Genomic DNA, 27526 nt, shown 5'->3' on the forward strand with positions numbered 1-27526 from the left:
AAAAAGAAAATTGCAATTCTTAGTGAACGATGAACGATTCATTTGTGAAGAATTGAACTAACCAGTTATTCTAACCAGTTTACTAACCGTTTGCGAACGACACATTACTACAGTACCCTTTTAAATGGCAATGAGAAAAGTCTGTGTCGATTGATTCTCTTGCTAATTTTTTTTTGCAAACCTAAAAATAAAACTCCAAATTTATTTATATAAAAATATTTTTAGGTATTTTTAGATGCAAATAACTTAAAACGTAAAAGGAAAGTGATGACTTTTCTTTTCTTCATATATACCGTGACTTCAATAATGCGCTTGCGACGTTAATTTTACAAAGTATCAAATTTCAAAAAGTTTAGTAAAAGCTATTGACATTGTACACTTTTCCTAAATGCGTTTTGTACCTAGTGGAGACGTAAAATAAAAGTAAATTGGGTATACTTTTTGGAATTTTATACTTTGTAAAATTTACGTCGTAAGCGCATTATTGAAGTCACGGATACTTACATTTTTACATTTTTTTGAGAATGTATAGAGTTTCCGTGACTTCAATTATGCGCTTAAGACGTAAAATTTTACAAAGTATCAAATTCCAAAAAGTTTACTAAAAGCTCTTGACATTGTACACTTTTCCAAAATGCGCTTTATACGTAATGGAGACGTAAAATAAAAGTAAATCGGGTATCGAAAAAATCGAGCACGCTTTTCTTATACCTTGTCATATAAATGTTACCAGAAATAACCGATAAAATAAACTAGCATATATTTTCAGCAATAAAGTGCTAGCTATCAAGTTTTTTCCAAAATAAAGCATAAGAATGCTATTTTTCCAGTGGTGTGGTAACGTTTGTTAGTTATACAAAATTTAGTGTCATTTGTCATATTTCAAATTCATAAACAAAAAAGTTTTTTGAAAACATTCACGTATATGTTATTTTTAAAATTTGAAGAAAAAAATGGAAAAGGAGCAGTAAGTTATACCTTAATTCATTAAATGTAATATTGATTTAACATTTAATTTTTGCAGTAATAAGAAATGGACCGTGGATAGGAAAAAATGATTGATTACAGTGAGGCTGAAATAAGAAAGTGAATTCCCATTCAATTCAATTGAATTATTTACAACAATATTTGCGAACACATTCATTTCTTTAAAATTAACATTTGCACAGAACTTTAAATTGAAATTTTCAAACAAATGTCAAAGTTGTATTGATATGGTAAAAATTGTATTCCAAAATGTATCAAAAGCTTTAGTAGTTTTTTTTACAATGTAAAGGTATTGAAAGCTCTGAGACGGTACTAATACCGTACTTAAATCTTTTTTAAAGCATTATTGATGTCACGGTTTATATGACTATAAAAGCAAAATGAGAGCTACTATTTCTATGCGGTGGCCATATACTTACCGTGATTATGCTTATAATTTGTTTAATTTTAAAAAAGTAATTATGCATGACTAAAATATAAATATGTTTGTATATAATATGCATGTAAGCTTTTCGTACATTTTGCAATACATTTTTTACCATATTAATACAACTTCGACGTTTATTTGAAAATTTTAATTTAAAGCTCTGTTTTCATTTTTATAAAACGTTACCACATCATTAAAAACATAGCATTTTTATGCTGCATTTTAGGAAAAAAATTGATAACTAGAACTTTAGTGCTGAAATTATATGCTGGTTTATTTTATCGGTTATTTCGGGCAACATTTATATGACATGTATAAGAAAAGAGTGCTTGATTTAAGGGAATTTTTTTTTCTTGATTTCATCGAAAATAGGCCATAATTTTGGCTGTGCGTGACATAACGGCTGTTTTAGATATAAGCTGTTTAAATGTACGAATATCTAAGTAGCCAGAAAATAGTACTCTTTTATTGAAATTCGGTTTACTGTTCCGTATTATGCTATTTAATCTATCTTCTGGAATGGTTCTAATAATATAAAATTGTAAGTTTTATTATAAAAATCATTTTCCATTACAATCATTATTTATACAAAAATACAAAATGCTGCTTATTTTTCTTTCTCATTAAAAAGTAGTAAATTTTTTAGCGGGAAATTTTTTTTTGCGGTGAAGTATTCTTGGAGAATCTGAAAATGGGACCCGCTATTATGATCATCTTGCTAATAAGTATCTATAGCATGGCTAGCAGTAATGCAGGTTGCTATTATGTAAAAATGTGGAAGTCGCATATTTGTGCAAGTTAATTACAGACTCGCTGGTGGTTTTGTATAGTACAAATAAATAGTAGTAACAAAATAATTAAGCAAAAAATTTAAACTTGCATACAAGCATTTGATTTTATTTCAATATGTGTAATTAACTTTATAAAATTTATTATAAAGTAAGAAATCAAAGAGATTAATTTTTTTAATAATAATTATTTGCGTCTAGAAAATATTACCTATATTTGATGCTGTGTTATTTTGCTTTCAATTGATTGGGTAAAATATGTATTTTTGAACACATCTAACACTTGTGACTTCATGGCAAAACTATGAGAGACTGAAATAAATATTGTATAACGGTTTTTACCGCTCATTGCAGCTTATCGAAAAAAAAAATTGTAAGAAAAGACATCGAAAAGTTTCGTATTTTTTAGAAAGTAAGTGTCTATAGTCATGTGCCGTTCGCAAACGAACTAATCTTAAAGAACGAATTACTCCACAGAATTTAGTTCACTCCTTCAAAAATGAATCATCGTTTACTAAGAATTCCAATTCTTATTTTTAGCTATCCAAAAAATTACGGTAAAATATGTACATATTTTATTTACAATTGGTAATTGATATACGTGTTATATTTTTCTTTATTTCTTTATATATTAATATAATGTACAACAAAAATAAAAGTGAACGAATATTAATAATAACCCATACGCAATATTAATAACAACGAGAAAGACCTGAAATATAAATGAAATTTTACAAAAATAAAATTAAACGATAGACTAATAATAACCTATATGCAATAATAATAAGTAGGGAACGGAGTTTTAGGTGCTAACAAACTGCTTTTTGGCACCTAAATAGGTAACTTTAAACTGGAAAAAAAGGTCCTAATAAACTTCAAAAATTATACCAATAAAAATCAAAGTATCATTTTTATTCCAATAAATTGATAAAACTGAAAATAAAACAACAAAATTTAACTTAATCTTGCTGAAAATACTAAATAAATTAATTTAAGATACAATATAACATAATTTAACGAATCAAAAATATAAATTAAGATAATAATTTTAATTTTTTATCAAAATAACGGTTTTTAAAAATGTCAACCGCTTTTCAAAGTAACTATTGTGATCAGAAATTAGTAGTAGTTGATCACTACAGCACTTTAAATCAGTAAAATTTGGAAATAGTGACAATTTTTGATTATTTACATATTAATAGGGTCCTTAAAATCTTGTCATAAAAATGGTTTTTGTACTATATCTCCTGCATCGTAAAAGACTTTTTAACGTTTGATGATTAAAATTAAAGCTTAATAAAGTGGCCAAAATTTCGTAACAAAAAAACTTTAAGTTTCTAAAATTTTTACACAAAATAATGGTGTTGAAAAAAATTGACAAAATTAAAGTTGACGTTTTTCTAAAGTTCGAATGCTTCGTATTCCGAAAGTATGTAGAATACAAAATCAAAAAGTATGTTGTTTTCAAGCCCTTTACTAGTTCTTTCAGAAACTGTTAATTCAAAGCCTCTGCCTTTTTTAAAAGGGAAATTGCAAGCAAAGGGAAGTAAAATTTTCGTGAAAATTCGTTAAAATCCCTGTATCCCCGAAACTGTTGTTCCAAACAAAAATTTTACCCATTTTTTATGCCCTAAACAATAATATATAATATTGTACTCTTTACTGAATCACTCTGTATATGTCTTTTTCCTAATAAATAATAAGATAAAACTTAAACTAAAAACAAATTTTGAAAATAATAACAAAAAAGTATATAATTAAACAAACAATTAGTTCCTTCGAGAACTCTTTTGAGTAATTTATTTTAAAACCTCGCTTTGAGTTATGCCGCATAAAATCGTAAATTACCTTTGACAATAAGCACTTTAAGCGATTAATTAATGTATACGCATAAAATAAATCGCGACAAAATTCTTTGCACATACATATGTATTTGGATTTTATAATACATGCGAATAAAATGCGTGAATGTATAATCACTTAATACTAATACTATATAGCATACGATTTCTATGCAAAAAGTCCCAGGTTCAAACCCTGAAAAATGCGATTTGTCAGATTAACTTTCTTTTATTGATAATTTTATTTTTTTTGTTGTTATTTAAAATGAAATTAAACCTTTACCCTTACAAATCAATATCAGCGAATTTCCGCCCTAAATATTTTTTGGGAAATACCCTATTTGTAAAAGATTAATGCAACAAAATAACATTTTCTTATTAAATTCTGTCAAGAAATTTAATGTTCACTCATGTTTTGCTTACCATTTGGCAGCAGATCGCGAAAAGAATACATAACTAAATGCGTACCTACATACATACTCATTATAAAAAAATGTAAATTGAATTAACTTTAACAATTTTCTTGAGGAAGTGTTCACTTTTTGTTATAACTCACAATTTGTATCGAATACTTATACTACCAAAAATAAATAAAAATTACCCCTACAGGATGTAGTACCATTTTGTAAAAAGCGGTCCCAAAGCAGCTTGGGAGAGGGTGAAGGGGAAGGATGGGAGGAACTAATGCTTTTTCTGGGACCCTAGAGGCAAAACTCTATCTAATGCCTTTTGTCACATGTATCTAGCCCTTCTAGACGTACCCGTACTTTTAAACACCTGAGAAGTAGCTATATGTAATGATTACGCAAATTATCAAACGTACAATGTTGTCGGTAAAATTTAAAATATTTTTATACATTGAAAACGATCTTTCAACACCAGTTGAAGTCACTGACGCAAATTTAAATCCCATGATTTCAGCATTTGTGTATAAATTTTGAGGAGATGCTGTTGTTTCAGCAATAATTTTTTAAAATATTCAAATTACTACTTTTTTTAATAATATCGGAGATTTTAACTTTAACTGAAACTACATGTGACCTATTTACGTTATTAATGTTTTCAACAGTATCTTCAATAACCTCTATCTGATCATGAAGAGATAACTTAAAAGTTTTCAGGCGAGTAATTGAAGTGCCAAGGAAACTGAAATTTATGCATAAAAGTGCAAAATCTAATATATTTTTAAAATCTAAATTCGGAACCATATTTTTTGCTGTTGCAACCGCAGCAGAATCTTCTTCTGGGAAGTGGCACAACACATTTTCAGTTTTTTCAAAATAGTGGACATAATATTTTATTGCATCTAACCATGTCCCCTAGCGTGTTATAATAGTTTGGGCTTGAAGTGGAAAATTCGGTTGTTTCTTTCTGAATTTCTTCTCTTGCTGGTGCCTTTGAAAAATTTAAAAAAAAGGCAATAATACGATCAACTCTCCATAGGCTGCCAAATGCAAAATAGGTCAAAAAAGGCAAAAAATAATAAAAAAAGGTGTTAAACCCCGAAAAAGGTTAAAAAACGTTTTTCCAAAGCCATGCCAAATAAAAGGAAATTTTATGAAACGAATTTGTATAGGATCATTTAGTAGTAGCGGAGCAATAGATCCTAGCAAGCACTACTAAAAATAAGTTAAAACCTAAATATCCATTCCTTACTTAAAACAACTAACGAGACCTGAAATATACATAAATGGAATTCTATACAGATAAAATTAAACGATATTCTTAATATCATATATGGAATGGTAATAACTGCGAACGAGTCCTGAAGTAAATTAAATTTTATACAAATAAAAGGGACCGATTCTAGTACCTAGTATAAATACAATACAAATAAAAATGACCGAACTAGAGATCTAAAAAAAAATTTATAATTATAAATTTTTATTACAAATCATAATAGTGACTTCAATAGTATTAATACGGTTGTAGTATCGTCTCAAAGCTTTCAATACCTTTATATTGTAAAAAAAACTACTAAAGCTTTTGGTACATTTTGATAATGTCTTTATATCTAACAAGTCCCTATGCTCAGAGAGAAACTTGAAAGCACGACCTTATTTTATAAGGGTTTTTTTTAAATCGAAGTGGCTATTTTTTGAGAAGAAATATTAAAATAAATTCACACTTATTATAAAGCAAGTAAAATTTAGAAAATATATTTGAAAAATCAAAAAAATATATTAATATTTTCATTGATAATTATTTTAAAATTTAAAAAAAAAGCGGAAAAACAACAAGCACATCCTTCGCCTTCAACGTTTTATATGTTACTGAAAGTATTTCATTTTTTTTAAGTGAACAGCTTTTTTTCTCATAGGGTAAGTTAACTCAAGATATGGGGAGTAACTTTGGTGTCAAGTTGAAAATATAATTATTGAATATTGATATAAATACATAGTAAAGAAAAAATTTGAAGAGGGAATTAGAAAATAATATCTAAAATACAATCAAATACTATTTGTTAAATACAAATTTTATATAAACTTCAAAATTTTACCTCTATTTTTATTTGAAAAAATATTAAAATCTTACTATCATTTAAAAAAATATTTAAAATGTTTGGAAAAAACAATCATATATTTTTATGACCGGATTAGAAAATTTTTTTTTATTTTTGAAATAAATGGTATTTTACCATATGACTCAAAAATTCCGACTGTAAAATAACAGGTATTTTAAAATTTTTGTTCTTTATGTAATATTCTTTCCGTTTAGAATTAAGATAGGTCATACATACACATGCAGGGACATTTTATAAATTTGCTTTTGTTTACCTGCTATGGACAAAGAGCACAGTATAATTTTTGAAGCACTCAATCTAACATGTTTGAAATAGTTTTAAAATAATTATTTAAAAAAAAAATGATTGGAAGTAGGTACATACATATTTATTATTAATAACTTAAAAACTAACTGAAATTATTTGAAACAATTTTATAAGTAACGTATAAATAACCGAAATGAGATAATTAAAATTGTTAAAATGTGTCAACCTATATTACTTTTAATAACAATGTTAGCCGACACTACTCAACTTACCTTATTGGGAAATACAAAATGTGCATGAAAAAACATACATCCTTCCTCGTTAACATTTGAAACCATACTGAAATAAAAGTATATCTACTAACAAGTAGTTCGACTCTCCGTTTACATCACACTAATTCAATCACTCACCAATGTTTGTATACAAAAAATTCCGCATTAGTGTGATGTAAACGGAGAGTCGAACTACTTTTTAGTAGATATACTTTGGTTAAAAGAGTTAAGCAGTATACTTTCTTATTTTCATTTTTATACACATAAGAATTTTTGGGAGAGGGAAAGAGTACACAATAAATGTCAACCTCTTTTTTAATAATATAATTTTGAAAGGCGACACTTTATTATTTGTTCCTATATAAAGTATAGGGAAAAATATTAAGAATTTTAAAAGCGACACAATAATTTCTGTAGTTCATTCCAGTACAAGGTGGCAAAAAATGTGTATTATATTATAAAAGCGAAGAAGAAAAAAAGTGTTTAAAAAAATTATTATAATTTATATAATATAGTTTTTAAAAATAATAAAAATAAATTTTGAAAAGACGTACAATAGTAAAAAAAAATTTAAATAGTTGTGAAAAAAAATATTTTTTTTATAAAAATGGGTAAACATTATTTGAAGTTTTTGGAATGAAAAAAAGCCGACACAAAAATTTCATTTGTTGCCAAAAGATGTGAAGAGATAAATATGTACTTTTGAAAATATTTTAAATATTTAGTGTTAGGCATTTGTAATTAATAAATAAAATAAATAAATTATCTTTAAATTTTTTATTTTTATTTCAATCTTAATAAATTTAGAACATATTTGCATGAATAATATATTTCCCGGTAATAATTATATATCATAAAGTAATCAGTATGTATACACTTTTTTTTCTTTATAAATTACTTTATTTCTATGTCACTACTACTGCGTATTTACTGTATCAGGTACATGCATGTGTACATTCATACATGAAATTTCAAACTCTTTTGCTTTGATACATTTCAATTTTTTACCTAAATTTTATAAAATAAAAAATAAATTTTGTAATAAAAAATAATTATATTACCAACTTAATTTAATTTTAGTTCAATGTTTTTGATACACTCGTTTGTTTACAATATTTTGTTTCTTTCTGGCCTACACAACTCTTATTACCATCTATTTCTACAAAAAAATGGATATTTTAAGAATTTGGAAGCAAGATGCAAACGAAAACTAACGGAATGGAACGAGTCGAATTACTTATTAGTAGATATACTTTGACTGAAATATGAATTTCAAATTTTTTTCATTTTATCTTCCCTCCTACCTTTCTTTCTTTTTCGTGTAACAGAATTTTAATGGGAAGCTTTTTAAAAAATGTGTATAATATCCTGAGATTTTTTAAAATATTAAACTCTTTTTTACTTAAAAAAAAAGAAAAAAATAATAAAAAATATGACACGTTCAGTGGCATTTAAAGAAAAAACTAGCAACGAAGCCAAAAATTCGTAATATTTCGTAAAAAAAATTGAGTATTGGGACTTGTTAGATATAAAGACATTAATTTTGGAATACAATTTTTACCATATCAATACAACTTTGACGTTTGTTTGAAAATTTCAATTTAAAGTTCTGTGAAAATATTCATTTTTATAAAACGTTACCACATCATTAAAAACATAATATTTTTATGCTGCATTTTAGGAAAAAAACTTGATAACTAGCACTTTATTGCTGAAAATATATGGTGGTTTATTTTATCGGTTATTCCTGGCAACATTTATATGACAAGGTATAAGAAAAGCGTGCTCGATTTTTTCAATACCCAATTTACTTTTATTTGACGTCTCCATTACGTATAAAACGTATTTAGGAAAAGTATACAATGTCAAGATATTTTGCAAAACTTGATATTTTGTGAAATTTAAGTCGTAAGCGCATTATTGAAGTCACGGTTTATTTTGTACAATTACATTATTTCTTCCCGGTAGGCTGGAATAATATTTCTACAACCGATTAATTTAGCGTTTTCTTTTTAATCGATTAATGTGAAATGTCTTTTTAATAAATTGACATTCGAACAATAAAAAATAAAGTTAATAATAAATAAAGTTAGCGTTTTCTTTTAAATCGATTATGAAAAAATGTTGGTTTTGCATATGCATATGAGTAATTTAAACACGTACATTGAACACAAATATTTTAGAATAGACTTACGAAAGTTTTGCCATTTTACGTTTTTTCCCATCAAGAGATTCTTTAATGCAACACGAATCCATACTTGAAGCCTATACATATAAACGACACTTGCAGCCGGTTTAATATATGTAAGTTAATTAAAAAATTTTGCTTACTTGATTTGCATATAATAGCTAAACAGCATTTTTGTGCATTCATGTTAACATGTCAAAGGAAAGGTTGAATTTCGGGATGATTTCAAGCCAAGCTGACGTAACACTGGGTATAGTTTACCTATGTAAATTGTGGCAGAACATGCTTTTTAAATTATCTTTAAAATGAAATGCTTTACAGTGCTCATATTAACTTTCGATAGAACCAGAATTATAGACAGCTAAATTGTTTTGTTTTTTTATTTAAAAATAAATACTTTAGTTCTTAGAATCTGCAATATATCGCTTTCTGTAAGTGTTTTCTTTTTTATTCCCTGCTGTTGTTTCATCATATACATAAAGTTAAAGGTAAATGTACGTAAAATTAAAGGTAAACGTACTCAAATTTAAGGTAAATATGCTTGTTTCAATAATAAAGTTAATAAAAATCCTTATTTCAAAGTTGTTACATTAATAGCTCTTGCAAAATAAGTTTTTTGAACTTGGAACCTATTGTTCTTACTTATATTGTAAGTTATTTTAAAATCAGGATGTACTCTAGCCATAATAAGCATTCTTGAAACTAAAATGTAATGCATGTGTATTAAACTTCTTTATTTACGATTAAACTGTCAAATTTTTGTAATAAAATTTTAACTGTTTTGAAACTATATTTTATCCTCCGGATGATACAACTCTGTCAATAATCTGCACACATATGAAGGTGAGTGACCGCCCCTTTAAAAAGATATAATATTAAAAATTTATGTTATCCTTGGCAATTATCAATTACTTACATATTAGATATGAAAAGTGTAACTAATTCAGGAGGAACATAATCGAAAATTGGGCTAAATGTTCTAGAGATATTAGGTCCCAAAGAATTGCATTCAATCACACTCCCATCGGGACCAACTAAATTGAATGCGTCTTGTTTATAACTGCGTAAATACATTGCCGATAGCATGTACATGGGAGCAAGAACAATCACTGGGACTGAGTAATGTTTTGCAGCCAAAGCCTCTGTATAAGAACCACAGGATGCTCTTAAGCCACCGTTAGCTAACACACAGTGCGTACCTATTATAACTTTGTTTACCCGCGACATCATTGCAAAAATTGATGAATCTGGAATGACAACCACATCTACATTTGGAGCTGCAATATTAGCTGCCAAATTATGACCCTGTATTTATCAATAACATTATATGGAGAAAATGAAATTTTATTGTCTTGAAATAGTTGTGAAAAAAAATATTTTTTTTATAAAAATGGGTAAACATTATTTGAAGTTTTTGGGATGAAAAAAAGCCGACACAAAAATTTCATTTGTTGCCAAAAGATGTGAAGAGATAAATATGTACTTTTGAAAATATTTTAAATATTTAGTGTTAGGCATTTGTAATTAATAAATAAAATAAATAAATTATCTTTAAATTTTTTATTTTTATTTCAATCTTAATAAATTTAGAACATATTTGCATGAATAATATATTTCCCGGTAATAATTATATATCATAAAGTAATCAGTATGTATACACTTTTTTTTCTTTATAAATTACTTTATTTCTATGTCACTACCTGATACTGCGTATTTACCGTATCAGGTACATGGATGTGTACATTCATACATGAAATTTCACACTCTTTTGCTTTGATACATTTCAATTTTTTACCTAAATTTTATAAAATAAAAAATAAATTTTGTAATAAAAAATAATTATATTACCAACTTAATTTAATTTTAGTTCAATGTTTTTGATACACTCGTTTGTTTACAATATTTTGTTTCTTTCTGGCCTACACAACTCTTATTACCATCTATTTCTACAAAAAAATGGATATTTTAAGAATTTGGAAGCAAGATGCAAACGAAAACTAACGGAATGGAACGAGTCGAATTACTTATTAGTAGATATACTTTGACTGAAATATGAATTTCAAATTTTTTTCATTTTATCTTCCCTCCTACCTTTCTTTCTTTTTCGTGTAACAGAATTTTAATGGGAAGCTTTTTAAAAAATGTGTATAATATCCTGAGATTTTTTAAAATATTAAACTCTTTTTTACTTAAAAAAAAAAGAAAAAAATAATAAAAAATATGACACGTTCAGTGGCATTTAAAGAAATAAAGTTGGGTCAAACCAATGGTTTGTATTGTAGCACTTTTCCCTTCAACAAGTGAAAATTCTGCTTTTAAATACAGTCTATGTCTATCCACCACACTATTAAAATTATTTTTATTCATATACAAAACTATTTCTAGGGTTGCATATATTTAGGATGACGCATATATGCAGTCTTTGAAATAAAGCAAAAATTAATATAAAGTGGGGTTAACATAATGCTCGATTTTAAGGTTTAATTGTGTGAGTTAAGAAAAATAATTATATTTTTTAATTTCATGGAATTTACCGTTAACTTTTTGCGTTTATAGAAATTTGAAAAAGCTTGCGGTTTCGGAAATACAAGGTGTCAAAAATTCAAATTTTACAAATTTCAAGAGGCGATAACTTGAGAGGGGGTGGAGATAGAAAAAAATTTTCTTCTAATGAAATGAACTTTTTGATAATGTCTAAAAGCTCCTAAAATTTCAAGCTTCTACAGGCTGGGGTTTGGAAGATAAACGACATCAAAAATTTGAAAAAAAACGACTTTAGATAACGGTAAATTTGAGCGGTCATTTTGTTTTTCTAAGGTTTAACTATAGTATACCGCGGTAGGGGAAGCAAGCAGCTGACATTCTGTGTTTGCAAAATTTCAAAAATGCTTATGGTTTCATTGCAACAAATAGTTAAAAAAGGCCATTTTTAGGGGTTTGGGGGGGTATAACTTCTAGAGGGGGGGAGATAGGTAAAAATTTTGTTCTACAGAAATAAGTTTCTGGTAAAGATCTATGTACGTACAAAATTTCAGCTTTCTATCTTCAAGGGTGTAGAAGTTTTGTAAACAGACACACGGACGGACGGACGGACGGACGGACGGACAGAGTGAAACTAATAAGCACTTTTTTTCAAAAAATTTTTGGAAAAGTGCTAAAAACCAGCAACGAAGCCAAAAATTCGTAATATTTCGTAAAAAAAATTGAGTATTGGGACTTGTTAGATATAAAGACATTAATTTTGGAATACAATTTTTACCATATCAATACAATTTTGACGTTTGTTTGAAAATTTCAATTTAAAGTTCTGTTAAAATGTTCATTTTTATAAAACGTTACCACATCATTAAAAACATAACATTTTTATGCTGCATTTTAGGAAAAAAACTTGATAACTAGCACTTTATTGCTGAAAATATATGGTGGTTTATTTTATCGGTTATTCCTGGCAACATTTATATGACAAGGTATAAGAAAAGCGTGCTCGATTTTTTCAATACCCAATTTACTTTTATTTTACGTGTCCATTACGTATAAAACGTATTTAGGAAAAGTATACAATGTCAAGATATTTTGCAAAACTTGATATTTTGTGAAATTTAAGTCGTAAGCGCATTATTGAAGTCACGGTTTATTTTGTGCAATTACATTATTTCTTCCCGGTAGGCTGGAATAATATTTCTACAACCGATTAATTTAGCGTTTTCTTTTTAATCGATTAATGTGAAATGTCTTTTTAATAAATTGACATTCGAACAATAAAAAATAAAGTTAATAATAAATAAAGTTAGCGTTTTCTTTTAAATCGATTAAGAAAAAATGTTGCTTTTGCATATGCATATGAGTAATTTAAACACGTACATTGAACACAAATATTTTAGAATAGACTTACGAAAGTTTTGCCATTTTACGTTTTTTCCCATTAAGAGATTCTTTAATGCAACGCGAATCCATACTTGAAGCCTATACATATAAACGACACTTGCAGCCGGTTTAATATAAGTTAATTAAAAAATTTTGCTTACTTGATTTGCATATAATAGCTAAACAGCATTTTTGTGCATTCATGTTAACATGTCAAAGGAAAGGTTGAATTTCGGGATGATTTCAAGCCAAGCTGACGTAACACTGGGTATAGTTTACCTATGTAAATTGTGGCAGAACATGCTTTTTAAATTATCTTTAAAATGAAATGCTTTACAGTGCTCAAATTAACTTTCGATAGAACCAGAATTATAGACAGCTAAATTGTTTTGTTTTTTTATTTAAAAATAAATACTTTAGTTCTTAGAATCTGCAATATATCGCTTTCTGTAAGTGTATTCTTTTTTATTCCCTGCTGTTGTTTCATCATATACATAAAGTTAAAGGTAAATGTACGTAAAATTAAAGGTAAACGTACTCAAATTTAAGGTAAATATGCTTGTTTCAATAATAAAGTTAATAAAAATCCTTATTTCAAAGTTGTTACATTAATAGCTCTTGCAAAATAAGTTTTTTGAACTTGGAACCTATTGTTCTTACTTATATTGTAAGTTATTTTAATATCAGGATGTACTCTAGCCATAATAAGCATTCTTGAAACTAAAATGTAATGCATGTGTATTAAAATTCTTTATTTACGATTAAACTGTCAAATTTTTGTAATAAAATTTTAACTGTTTTGAAACTATATTTTATCCTCCGGATGATACAACTCTGTCAATAATCTGTACACATATGAAGGTGAGTGACCGCCCCTTTAAAAAGATATAATATTAAAAATTTATGTTATCCTTGGCAATTATCAATTACTTACATATTAGATATGAAAAGTGTAACTAATTCAGGAGGAACATAATCGAAAATTGGGCTAAATGTTCTAGAGATATTAGGTCCCAAAGAATTGCATTCAATCACACTCCCAGCGGGACCAACTAAATTGAATGCGTCTTGTTTATAACTGCGTAAATACATTGCCGATAGCATGTACATGGGAGCAAGAACAATCACTGGGACTGAGTAATGTTTTGCAGCCAAAGCCTCTGTATAAGAACCACAGGATGCTCTTAAGCCACCGTTAGCTAACACACAGTGCGTGCCTATTATAACTTTGTTTACCCGCGACATCATTGCAAAAATTGATGAATCTGGAATGACAACCACATCTACATTTGGAGCTGCAATATTAGCTGCCAAATTATGACCCTGTATTTATCAATAACATTATATGGAGAAAATGAAATTTTATTGTCTTGAAATAGTTGTGAAAAAAAATATTTTTTTTATAAAAATGGGTAAACATTATTTGAAGTTTTTGGGATGAAAAAAAGCCGACACAAAAATTTCATTTGTTGCCAAAAGATGTGAAGAGATAAATATGTACTTTTGAAAATATTTTAAATATTTAGTGTTAGGCATTTGTAATTAATAAATAAAATAAATAAATTATCTTTAAATTTTTTATTTTTATTTCAATCTTAATAAATTTAGAACATATTTGCATGAATAATATATTTCCCGGTAATAATTATATATCATAAAGTAATCAGTATGTATACACTTTTTTTTCTTTATAAATTACTTTATTTCTATGCCACTACCTGATACTGCGTATTTACTGTATCAGGTACATGGATGTGTACATTCATACATGAAATTTCAAACTCTTTTGCTTTGATACATTTCAATTTTTTACCTAAATTTTATAAAATAAAAAATAAATTTTGTAATAAAAAATAATTATATTACCAACTTAATTTAATTTTAGTTTAATGTTTTTGATACACTCGTTTGTTTACAATATTTTGTTTCTTTCTGGCCTACACAACTCTTATTACCATCTATTTCTACAAAAAAATGGATATTTTAAGAATTTGGAAGCAAGATGCAAACGAAAACTAACGGAATGGAACGAGTCGAATTACTTATTAGTAGATATACTTTGACTGAAATATGAATTTCAAATTTTTTTCATTTTATCTTCCCTCCTACCTTTCTTTCTTTTTCGTGCAACAGAATTTTAATGGGAAGCTTTTTAAAAAATGTGTATAATATCCTGAGATTTTTTAAAATATTAAACTCTTTTTTACTTAAAAAAAAAGAAAAAAATAATAAAAAATATGACACGTTCAGTGGCATTTAAAGAAAAAACCAGCGACGAAGCCAAAAATTCGTAATATTTCGTAAAAAAAATTGAGTATTGGGACTTGTTAGATATAAAGACATTAATTTTGGAATACAATTTTTACCATATCAATACAACTTTGACGTTTGTTTGAAAATTTCAATTTAAAGTTCTGTGAAAATGTTCACTTTTATAAAACGTTACCACATCATTAAAAACATAATATTTTTATGCTGCATTTTAGGAAAAAAACTTGATAACTAGCACTTTATTGCTGAAAATATATGGTGGTTTATTTTATCGGTTATTCCTGGCAACATTTATATGACAAGGTATAAGAAAAGCGTGCTCGATTTTTTCAATACCCAATTTACTTTTATTTGACGTCTCCATTACGTATAAAACGTATTTAGGAAAAGTATACAATGTCAAGATATTTTGCAAAACTTGATATTTTGTGAAATTTAAGTCGTAAGCGCATTATTGAAGTCACGGTTTATTTTGTACAATTACATTATTTCTTCCCGGTAGGCTGGAATAATATTTCTACAACCGATTAATTTAGCGTTTTCTTTTTAATCGATTAATGTGAAATGTCTTTTTAATAAATTGACATTCGAACAATAAAAAATAAAGTTAATAATAAATAAAGTTAGCGTTTTCTTTTAAATCGATTATGAAAAAATGTTGGTTTTGCATATGCATATGAGTAATTTAAACACGTACATTGAACACAAATATTTTAGAATAGACTTACGAAAGTTTTGCCATTTTACGTTTTTTCCCATCAAGAGATTCTTTAATGCAACACGAATCCATACTTGAAGCCTATACATATAAACGACACTTGCAGCCGGTTTAATATATGTAAGTTAATTAAAAAATTTTGCTTACTTGATTTGCATATAATAGCTAAACAGCATTTTTGTGCATTCATGTTAACATGTCAAAGGAAAGGTTGAATTTCGGGATGATTTCAAGCCAAGCTGACGTAACACTGGGTATAGTTTACCTATGTAAATTGTAGCAGAACATGCTTTTTAAATTATCTTTAAAATGAAATGCTTTACAGTGCTCATATTAACTTTCGATAGAACCAGAATTATAGACAGCTAAATTGTTTTGTTTTTTTATTTAAAAATAAATACTTTAGTTCTTAGAATCTGCAATATATCGCTTTCTGTAAGTGTTTTCTTTTTTATTCCCTGCTGTTGTTTCATCATATACATAAAGTTAAAGGTAAATGTACGTAAAATTAAAGGTAAACGTACTCAAATTTAAGGTAAATATGCTTGTTTCAATAATAAAGTTAATAAAAATCCTTATTTCAAAGTTGTTACATTAATAGCTCTTGCAAAATAAGTTTTTTGAACTTGGAACCTATTGTTCTTACTTATATTGTAAGTTATTTTAAAATCAGGATGTACTCTAGCCATAATAAGCATTCTTGAAACTAAAATGTAATGCATGTGTATTAAACTTCTTTATTTACGATTAAACTGTCAAATTTTTGTAATAAAATTTTAACTGTTTTGAAACTATATTTTATCCTCCGGATGATACAACTCTGTCAATAATCTGCACACATATGAAGGTGAGTGACCGCCCCTTTAAAAAGATATAATATTAAAAATTTATGTTATCCTTGGCAATTATCAATTACTTACATATTAGATATGAAAAGTGTAACTAATTCAGGAGGAACATAATCGAAAATTGGGCTAAATGTTCTAGAGATATTAGGTCCCAAAGAATTGCATTCAATCACACTCCCATCGGGACCAACTAAATTGAATGCGTCTTGTTTATAACTGCGTAAATACATTGCCGATAGCATGTACATGGGAGCAAGAACAATCACTGGGACTGAGTAATGTTTTGCAGCCAAAGCCTCTGTATAAGAACCACAGGATGCTCTTAAGCCACCGTTAGCTAACACACAGTGCGTACCTATTATAACTTTGTTTACCCGCGACATCATTGCAAAAATTGATGAATCTGGAATGACAACCACATCTACATTTGGAGCTGCAATATTAGCTGCCAAATTATGACCCTGTATTTATCAATAACATTATATGGAGAAAATGAAATTTTATTGTCTTGAAATAGTTGTGAAAAAAAATATTTTTTTTATAAAAATGGGTAAACATTATTTGAAGTTTTTGGGATGAAAAAAAGCCGACACAAAAATTTCATTTGTTGCCAAAAGATGTGAAGAGATAAATATGTACTTTTGAAAATATTTTAAATATTTAGTGTTAGGCATTTGTAATTAATAAATAAAATAAATAAATTATCTTTAAATTTTTTATTTTTATTTCAATCTTAATAAATTTAGAACATATTTGCATGAATAATATATTTCCCGGTAATAATTATATATCATAAAGTAATCAGTATGTATACACTTTTTTTTCTTTATAAATTACTTTATTTCTATGTCACTACCTGATACTGCGTATTTACCGTATCAGGTACATGGATGTGTACATTCATACATGAAATTTCACACTCTTTTGCTTTGATACATTTCAATTTTTTACCTAAATTTTATAAAATAAAAAATAAATTTTGTAATAAAAAATAATTATATTACCAACTTAATTTAATTTTAGTTCAATGTTTTTGATACACTCGTTTGTTTACAATATTTTGTTTCTTTCTGGCCTACACAACTCTTATTACCATCTATTTCTACAAAAAAATGGATATTTTAAGAATTTGGAAGCAAGATGCAAACGAAAACTAACGGAATGGAACGAGTCGAATTACTTATTAGTAGATATACTTTGACTGAAATATGAATTTCAAATTTTTTTCATTTTATCTTCCCTCCTACCTTTCTTTCTTTTTCGTGTAACAGAATTTTAATGGGAAGCTTTTTAAAAAATGTGTATAATATCCTAAGATTTTTTAAAATATTAAACTCTTTTTTACTTAAAAAAAAAAGAAAAAAATAATAAAAAATATGACACGTTCAGTGGCATTTAAAGAAATAAAGTTGGGTCAAACCAATGGTTTGTATTGTAGCACTTTTCCCTTCAACAAGTGAAAATTCTGCTTTTAAATACAGTCTATGTCTATCCACCACACTATTAAAATTATTTTTATTCATATACAAAACTATTTCTAGGGTTGCATATATTTAGGATGACGCATATATGCAGTCTTTGAAATAAAGCAAAAATTAATATAAAGTGGGGTTAACATAATGCTCGATTTTAAGGTTTAATTGTGTGAGTTAAGAAAAATAATTATATTTTTTAATTTCATGGAATTTACCGTTAACTTTTTGCGTTTATAGAAATTTGAAAAAGCTTGCGGTTTCGGAAATACAAGGTGTCAAAAATTCAAATTTTACAAATTTCAAGAGGCGATAACTTGAGAGGGGGTGGAGATAGAAAAAAATTTTCTTCTAATGAAATGAACTTTTTGATAATGTCTAAAAGCTCCTAAAATTTCAAGCTTCTACAGGCTGGGGTTTGGAAGATAAACGACATCAAAAATTTGAAAAAAAACGACTTTAGATAACGGTAAATTTGAGCGGTCATTTTGTTTTTCTAAGGTTTAACTATAGTATACCGCGGTAGGGGAAGCAAGCAGCTGACATTCTGTGTTTGCAAAATTTCAAAAATGCTTATGGTTTCATTGCAACAAATAGTTAAAAAAGGCCATTTTTAGGGGTTTGGGGGGGTATAACTTCTAGAGGGGGGGAGATAGGTAAAAATTTTGTTCTACAGAAATAAGTTTCTGGTAAAGATCTATGTACGTACAAAATTTCAGCTTTCTATCTTCAAGGGTGTAGAAGTTTTGTAAACAGACACACGGACGGACGGACGGACGGACGGACGGACAGAGTGAAACTAATAAGCACTTTTTTTCAAAAAATTTTTGGAAAAGTGCTAAAAACCAGCAACGAAGCCAAAAATTCGTAATATTTCGTAAAAAAAATTGAGTATTGGGACTTGTTAGATATAAAGACATTAATTTTGGAATACAATTTTTACCATATCAATACAATTTTGACGTTTGTTTGAAAATTTCAATTTAAAGTTCTGTTAAAATGTTCATTTTTATAAAACGTTACCACATCATTAAAAACATAACATTTTTATGCTGCATTTTAGGAAAAAAACTTGATAACTAGCACTTTATTGCTGAAAATATATGGTGGTTTATTTTATCGGTTATTCCTGGCAACATTTATATGACAAGGTATAAGAAAAGCGTGCTCGATTTTTTCAATACCCAATTTACTTTTATTTTACGTGTCCATTACGTATAAAACGTATTTAGGAAAAGTATACAATGTCAAGATATTTTGCAAAACTTGATATTTTGTGAAATTTAAGTCGTAAGCGCATTATTGAAGTCACGGTTTATTTTGTGCAATTACATTATTTCTTCCCGGTAGGCTGGAATAATATTTCTACAACCGATTAATTTAGCGTTTTCTTTTTAATCGATTAATGTGAAATGTCTTTTTAATAAATTGACATTCGAACAATAAAAAATAAAGTTAATAATAAATAAAGTTAGCGTTTTCTTTTAAATCGATTAAGAAAAAATGTTGCTTTTGCATATGCATATGAGTAATTTAAACACGTACATTGAACACAAATATTTTAGAATAGACTTACGAAAGTTTTGCCATTTTACGTTTTTTCCCATTAAGAGATTCTTTAATGCAACGCGAATCCATACTTGAAGCCTATACATATAAACGACACTTGCAGCCGGTTTAATATAAGTTAATTAAAAAATTTTGCTTACTTGATTTGCATATAATAGCTAAACAGCATTTTTGTGCATTCATGTTAACATGTCAAAGGAAAGGTTGAATTTCGGGATGATTTCAAGCCAAGCTGACGTAACACTGGGTATAGTTTACCTATGTAAATTGTGGCAGAACATGCTTTTTAAATTATCTTTAAAATGAAATGCTTTACAGTGCTCAAATTAACTTTCGATAGAACCAGAATTATAGACAGCTAAATTGTTTTGTTTTTTTATTTAAAAATAAATACTTTAGTTCTTAGAATCTGCAATATATCGCTTTCTGTAAGTGTATTCTTTTTTATTCCCTGCTGTTGTTTCATCATATACATAAAGTTAAAGGTAAATGTACGTAAAATTAAAGGTAAACGTACTCAAATTTAAGGTAAATATGCTTGTTTCAATAATAAAGTTAATAAAAATCCTTATTTCAAAGTTGTTACATTAATAGCTCTTGCAAAATAAGTTTTTTGAACTTGGAACCTATTGTTCTTACTTATATTGTAAGTTATTTTAATATCAGGATGTACTCTAGCCATAATAAGCATTCTTGAAACTAAAATGTAATGCATGTGTATTAAAATTCTTTATTTACGATTAAACTGTCAAATTTTTGTAATAAAATTTTAACTGTTTTGAAACTATATTTTATCTTCCGGATGATACAACTCTGTCAATAATCTGTACACATATGAAGGTGAGTGACCGCCCCTTTAAAAAGATATAATATTAAAAATTTATGTTATCCTTGGCAATTATCAATTACTTACATATTAGATATGAAAAGTGTAACTAATTCAGGAGGAACATAATCGAAAATTGGGCTAAATGTTCTAGAGATATTAGGTCCCAAAGAATTGCATTCAATCACACTCCCAGCGGGACCAACTAAATTGAATGCGTCTTGCTTATAACTGCGTAAATACATTGCCGATAGCATGTACATGGGAGCAAGAACAATCACTGGGACTGAGTAATGTTTTGCAGCCAAAGCCTCTGTATAAGAACCACAGGATGCTCTTAAGCCACCGTTAGCTAACACACAGTGCGTGCCTATTATAACTTTGTTTACCCGCGACATCATTGCAAAAATTGATGAATCTGGAATGACAACCACATCTACATTTGGAGCTGCAATATTAGCTGCCAAATTATGACCCTGTATTTATCAATAACATTATATGGAGAAAATGAAATTTTATTGTCTTGAAATAGTTGTGAAAAAAAATATTTTTTTTATAAAAATGGGTAAACATTATTTGAAGTTTTTGGGATGAAAAAAAGCCGACACAAAAATTTCATTTGTTGCCAAAAGATGTGAAGAGATAAATATGTACTTTTGAAAATATTTTAAATATTTAGTGTTAGGCATTTGTAATTAATAAATAAAATAAATAAATTATCTTTAAATTTTTTATTTTTATTTCAATCTTAATAAATTTAGAACATATTTGCATGAATAATATATTTCCCGGTAATAATTATATATCATAAAGTAATCAGTATGTATACACTTTTTTTTCTTTATAAATTACTTTATTTCTATGCCACTACCTGATACTGCGTATTTACTGTATCAGGTACATGGATGTGTACATTCATACATGAAATTTCAAACTCTTTTGCTTTGATACATTTCAATTTTTTACCTAAATTTTATAAAATAAAAAATAAATTTTGTAATAAAAAATAATTATATTACCAACTTAATTTAATTTTAGTTTAATGTTTTTGATACACTCGTTTGTTTACAATATTTTGTTTCTTTCTGGCCTACACAACTCTTATTACCATCTATTTCTACAAAAAAATGGATATTTTAAGAATTTGGAAGCAAGATGCAAACGAAAACTAACGGAATGGAACGAGTCGAATTACTTATTAGTAGATATACTTTGACTGAAATATGAAATTCAAATTTTTTTCATTTTATCTTCCCTCCTACCTTTCTTTCTTTTTCGTGCAACAGAATTTTAATGGGAAGCTTTTTAAAAAATGTGTATAATATCCTGAGATTTTTTAAAATATTAAACTCTTTTTTACTTAAAAAAAAAGAAAAAAATAATAAAAAATATGACACGTTCAGTGGCATTTAAAGAAAAAACCAGCGACGAAGCCAAAAATTCGTAATATTTCGTAAAAAAAATTGAGTATTGGGACTTGTTAGATATAAAGACATTAATTTTGGAATACAATTTTTACCATATCAATACAACTTTGACGTTTGTTTGAAAATTTCAATTTAAAGTTCTGTGAAAATGTTCACTTTTATAAAACGTTACCACATCATTAAAAACATAATATTTTTATGCTGCATTTTAGGAAAAAAACTTGATAACTAGCACTTTATTGCTGAAAATATATGGTGGTTTATTTTATCGGTTATTCCTGGCAACATTTATATGACAAGGTATAAGAAAAGCGTGCTCGATTTTTTCAATACCCAATTTACTTTTATTTGACGTCTCCATTACGTATAAAACGTATTTAGGAAAAGTATACAATGTCAAGATATTTTGCAAAACTTGATATTTTGTGAAATTTAAGTCGTAAGCGCATTATTGAAGTCACGGTTTATTTTGTACAATTACATTATTTCTTCCCGGTAGGCTGGAATAATATTTCTACAACCGATTAATTTAGCGTTTTCTTTTTAATCGATTAATGTGAAATGTCTTTTTAATAAATTGACATTCGAACAATAAAAAATAAAGTTAATAATAAATAAAGTTAGCGTTTTCTTTTAAATCGATTATGAAAAAATGTTGGTTTTGCATATGCATATGAGTAATTTAAACACGTACATTGAACACAAATATTTTAGAATAGACCTACGAAAGTTTTGCCATTTTACGTTTTTTCCCATCAAGAGATTCTTTAATGCAACACGAATCCATACTTGAAGCCTATACATATAAACGACACTTGCAGCCGGTTTAATATAAGTTAATTAAAAAATTTTGCTTACTTGATTTGCATATAATAGCTAAACAGCATTTTTGTGCATTCATGTTAACATGTCAAAGGAAAGGTTGAATTTCGGGATGATTTCAAGCCAAGCTGACGTAACACTGGGTATAGTTTACCTATGTAAATTGTGGCAGAACATGCTTTTTAAATTATCTTTAAAATGAAATGCTTTACAGTGCTCATATTAACTTTCGATAGAACCAGAATTATAGACAGCTAAATTGTTTTGTTTTTTTATTTAAAAATAAATACTTTAGTTCTTAGAATCTGCAATATATCGCTTTCTGTAAGTGTATTCTTTTTTATTCCCTGCTGTTGTTTCATCATATACATAAAGTTAAAGGTAAATGTACGTAAAATTAAAGGTAAACGTACTCAAATTTAAGGTAAATATGCTTGTTTCAATAATAAAGTTAATAAAAATCCTTATTTCAAAGTTGTTACATTAATAGCTCTTGCAAAATAAGTTTTTTGAACTTGGAACCTATTGTTCTTACTTATATTGTAAGTTATTTTAAAATCAGGATGTACTCTAGCCATAATAAGCATTCTTGAAACTAAAATGTAATGCATGTGTATTAAAATTCTTTATTTACGATTAAACCGTCAAATTTTTGTAATAAAATTTTAACTGTTTTGAAACTATATTTTATCCTCCGGATGATACAACTCTGTCAATAATCTGTACACATATGAAGGTGAGTGACCGCCCCTTTAAAAAGATATAATATTAAAAATTTATGTTATCCTTGGCAATTATCAATTACTTACATATTAGATATGAAAAGTGTAACTAATTCAGGAGGAACATAATCGAAAATTGGGCTAAATGTTCTAGAGATATTAGGTCCCAAAGAATTGCATTCAATCACACTCCCAGCGGGACCAACTAAATTGAATGCGTCTTGTTCATAACTGCGTAAATACATTGCCGATAGCTTGTACATGGGAGCAAGAACAATCACTGGGACTGAGTAATGTTTTGCAGCCAAAGCCACTGTATAAGAACCACAGGATGCTCTTAAGCCACCGTTAGCTAACACACAGTGCGTACCTATTATAACTTTGTTTACCCGCGACATCATTGCAAAAATTGATGAATCTGGAATGACAACCACATCTACATTTGGAGCTGCAATATTAGCTGCCAAATTATGACCCTGTATTTATCAATAACATTATATGGAGAAAATGAAATTTTATTGTCTTACTTCACAATAAGGTGCACATTCCGCTATAATTATTGTTAAATACTGACGTTCTTTAATAGCTTTTTTTAAAAAATTCTCAACACTATGAAAAAGACCAATAGTTAATATAACTTCAGAAGAATGAACATGCTCCTTAGCTTGCACTGAAATATTATCTGAACTAGTTTCCAATTCAGTTTCAATTTCCTGAATATGGTCAATTATATGTTTTTTCAAGCCAATTTGTGGAGTAGTAAAATCCAAATTAAACTCGAAGTCACTATTTTGTTTGACTAATTTATGAAGTGACAAACAAGTTTGTGCATCGTCTGAATACTGGTTGATCTGAATAAAAAGTATGAGCTTTTTACATAATTGTTTCTGTATTCATTTTTTCACCTTAATTTGTAGCAAAATAAATTCATCACGAATCACTTTTAAAATCCTTCTAGTAATGTTGGCTAATACAACTTCGTTGGGTAGAGAAGAAACTAATACTTCCCCATGCAAGCGAATTGTTTCCAATAACTCTCTATAATGAATATTTTATTAAGTCTTTTTTTAAATATAAAAATGTCTTTACTGTGCATTTTTCCACTGATAACTATTAATAACATTTTTTAAAATTTGCAATGCTTGATGTGCGATGTCAAACGATCCCTTTAACTTTCTGGTAACAAATATTTCATATACTTTTAAAATTTTCAATCTTTAACAAAATATTTACCCAATTTTAATGTTATGAATAAGCAAAATCGCCTCAGGGTTTATTTTTTCGAAATCGATTAAATTCATATTTATATCTGTATTAAATGGCTATGAATTTATATCCGCTTGTGTATTAAGATGTGACTACATTCACTCACTTTTTTTTAAAATATCAAGCACTATCAATCGGCTGCATGAAAACTGCCAAATCTAATGAATATGACGTCAGCTTGAAGATATACTTTCATTTTGTTCAGAGTGCCCTATTAAAGCTGGATTCACTGGTTCGTCGCTATCGCGAGGAGCTGATGTATTTTGTATGAAAATTTGAATTTTTGACATTATCTTTATTTTTAGTACAGCTTTTTTTCTCTCTCTCAAAAAGTTGAATCAGCTTCAACTTTAGTGCGGAGTTTTCTTAAAACGTCAAATTACATGACCTATTACAATTACATATGTATATGTAATTCTTGTTAAAAACGTAATAAATGCATCATAATAAAAAAAATGAATTGCTTTTTTCAGACGAACCAATGAACAATCAAGAGAAAAAATAGTTCGACTACAAGTGAAAAAAGATCAGCTATTTCGAAAACGACGAACCAATGAATCCAGCTTAAGGGATCAAGTAATTGTTTTAAATTTGTAAAACAAATATTTGCGAGTAAAAATAAAAAACTATTAAATAAAAAAAAACCAAAATTGAAGTGAACAGATGGAAAAAGTTATGAAATGTTAGTTTTTAAGTAACATGTTCATATCTCGCGGTATGAACATAAGCAATCACATAAGTTGAAAGAAAAAAAAATGAAAAACTTAAATGCGTACTATAAAAATTATTCCTTGCATGAGAGAATTATTTCTTTGACTTAATCTTAGAGATCTAAGACTTTTAAAAATTAAAAATTGTCAACGGTAAAAAATTTTTTTTTGTCAAGTCATTGTTTTTACAAATTCTGACAACATTGTTAAAGGAAACAATTGCGAAAAAAAACTTAATTAAAAAACTTTTTGCATTAAAAGGAGCTCGTTTAATTTATTTTCTTAACGTTTAGAATATTAGGAGAAAAGAGTCATATGTATTAACATATTAAATTTTTTAAAGTCATGTTTAAGTTATAATAAATAACTAATGGTATGTTCGCATTCATTACGGACAATGACGCTTGTAAAATAAGTCCGTTTAGTATACGATAACGATCCAGAAATATTTGTCTATGTTCTAGTATTCGGGAGAATGTGAAGAGAATTAAAATTTTACATTCGCCGGAAAGCGTTCCCCTGAGTTCGAATGTTTCAATTCCATTTTCGAAATTCAAAAATAAATGTCAAAATATATAATTTCGCACATTTAAAAAGTATATCGTAATTTATCATGTTTTGTTATTTATTATTTAACGAGAAAAATAGACGAACGAAAAATAAAAATGTTGCATGAAAAGGCAAATGTTAAGATTTTCCTGATTCTATGTAAGGTAACAGTTTTAAGTTAAATATTTAAAATAAAGCAATTTCAAAACATAAGCATTTTAAAATGAAGAACTTGTATAAACTCATTAAACTTTAATTTTTGAATGATATCCAAAAGTGAATACTAACTTTTCCGTTCATATTTTTAAAAAAGAGAATCACAAAATATTATAATAATATGTTCATTTTCGGAAGTATTTTATAAAAAGACATTGTTTTTTGCCCAAAGCAGCTAATTTAAAGATAAATGAATTAAAAAAACTAACTTTTTTATATATAGATATGCAATTAAGTTTCACCATCTTGTAAAAACTAACAAAACAAATTCAGTCTTAATTTTAAACATAAGAAATAAAAAATGAATATACATCACAAGGCCATTAGATTGGTACGCATTTTTTAAAAAATTTTACGCTACAAGCTTTTCTCTCCTCACAAAGATAAAACATCTCGACGCCTTTTTTAAAGATTTATCAATTTTTTTACGCCAATATGCCAAAAATGCATTTGACAATTTTCAAAAAACTCAATGCAAAACAAAAATTGTTTACGCCAAGTTTGGCATTAAGCATGCCAACAACACTGATGCTAGAACACTAATATTTCTATTCTCCCGTCAAATTCTCATTTTGAGAAAGTTGGAACATGGTCGATAAAAAGACGGAGCATTTTTATTTCTGTCTTCAATTGTTCTTTTGAAACTCAAAAAAAAAAAAAACTCATACATTTTTTTTCTCTGGATAAGTTTGTTTTATAAATTGAAATTAAATTGTGCACATATGTTTTTTTATATCACAATATCTTACTGCCCTTGAACTGAACATATATTTTTGATTTTTTGTATAGTCTTGGTTGTTACTTGCAATGTACTTTTTGCTGATGACGATCAAGGCTGTCGTTTGGCTCCGATTTGGAAATTTATGTATCCGGCTCCTCCGTTTGCATTTTGGCTCCGATTTTGTATTTGCTTCAGTAAGATCCAAAAGCAATATTGATAATAATTATCCTTGAAAAAATTTTTCTGTTGAAA

At 27.5% G+C, this 27526-nt stretch overlaps 3 protein-coding genes across 3 annotated transcripts; all 3 read right to left on the reverse strand.

The window, feature by feature from the left end:
* Positions 1-9998: 9998 nt before the first annotated feature.
* On the reverse strand, positions 9999-13624 carry LOC129615654 (translation initiation factor eIF-2B subunit beta-like). Its single transcript, XM_055530971.1, has 3 exons — positions 13553-13624; positions 10190-10578; positions 9999-10130 (listed from the first exon to the last, which is right to left on the reverse strand). Exons 1-3 carry the CDS (start codon positions 13622-13624, stop codon positions 10061-10063), a joined length of 531 nt encoding a protein of 176 aa, XP_055386946.1. The 3' UTR covers positions 9999-10060.
* A 7166-nt stretch (positions 13625-20790) lies between these two features.
* Positions 20791-23452, reverse strand: LOC129615655 (translation initiation factor eIF-2B subunit beta-like). The gene is made up of 3 exons (XM_055530972.1): positions 23381-23452; positions 20929-21317; positions 20791-20869 (listed from the first exon to the last, which is right to left on the reverse strand). Exons 1-3 carry the CDS (start codon positions 23450-23452, stop codon positions 20800-20802), a joined length of 531 nt encoding a protein of 176 aa, XP_055386947.1. The 3' UTR covers positions 20791-20799.
* A 244-nt stretch (positions 23453-23696) lies between these two features.
* Positions 23697-25229, reverse strand: LOC129615643 (translation initiation factor eIF-2B subunit beta-like). The gene is made up of 6 exons (XM_055530959.1): positions 25046-25229; positions 24902-24988; positions 24718-24850; positions 24340-24663; positions 23900-24288; positions 23697-23840 (listed from the first exon to the last, which is right to left on the reverse strand). The coding sequence occupies exons 1-6, from the start codon at positions 25111-25113 to the stop codon at positions 23771-23773; spliced, it is 1071 nt and encodes a 356-aa protein (XP_055386934.1). The 5' UTR covers positions 25114-25229; the 3' UTR covers positions 23697-23770.
* Between the last annotated feature and the right edge of the window lie 2297 nt (positions 25230-27526).

This window comes from Condylostylus longicornis, unplaced genomic scaffold (assembly GCF_029603195.1).
Source record: "Condylostylus longicornis isolate FDR11 unplaced genomic scaffold, ASM2960319v2 ptg000141l, whole genome shotgun sequence".
Classification (NCBI taxonomy): domain Eukaryota; kingdom Metazoa; phylum Arthropoda; class Insecta; order Diptera; family Dolichopodidae; genus Condylostylus; species Condylostylus longicornis.

What these genes read in the sequence shown, in the direction of transcription:
- LOC129615654 (XM_055530971.1), bottom strand. Translation starts at nt 13,624, where the DNA reads ATGAAACAACAGCAGGGAATAAAAAAGAATACACTTACAGAAAGCGAT. An exon ending in TGCAGATTCTAAGAACTAAA is followed by an intron (nt 10,579 to 13,552) that starts GTATTTATTTTT and finishes TGATAAATACAG; the next exon opens with GGTCATAATTTGGCAGCTAA. An exon ending in ACACTTTTCATATCTAATAT is followed by an intron (nt 10,131 to 10,189) that starts GTAAGTAATTGA and finishes ATCTTTTTAAAG; the next exon opens with GGGCGGTCACTCACCTTCAT.
- LOC129615655 (XM_055530972.1), bottom strand. Translation starts at nt 23,452, where the DNA reads ATGAAACAACAGCAGGGAATAAAAAAGAATACACTTACAGAAAGCGAT. An exon ending in TGCAGATTCTAAGAACTAAA is followed by an intron (nt 21,318 to 23,380) that starts GTATTTATTTTT and finishes TGATAAATACAG; the next exon opens with GGTCATAATTTGGCAGCTAA. An exon ending in ACACTTTTCATATCTAATAT is followed by an intron (nt 20,870 to 20,928) that starts GTAAGTAATTGA and finishes ATCTTTTTAAAG; the next exon opens with GGGCGGTCACTCACCTTCAT.
- LOC129615643 (XM_055530959.1), bottom strand. Translation starts at nt 25,113, where the DNA reads ATGAATTTAATCGATTTCGAAAAAATAAACCCTGAGGCGATTTTGCTT. An exon ending in AATGTGCACCTTATTGTGAA is followed by an intron (nt 24,289 to 24,339) that starts GTAAGACAATAA and finishes TGATAAATACAG; the next exon opens with GGTCATAATTTGGCAGCTAA. An exon ending in ACACTTTTCATATCTAATAT is followed by an intron (nt 23,841 to 23,899) that starts GTAAGTAATTGA and finishes ATCTTTTTAAAG; the next exon opens with GGGCGGTCACTCACCTTCAT.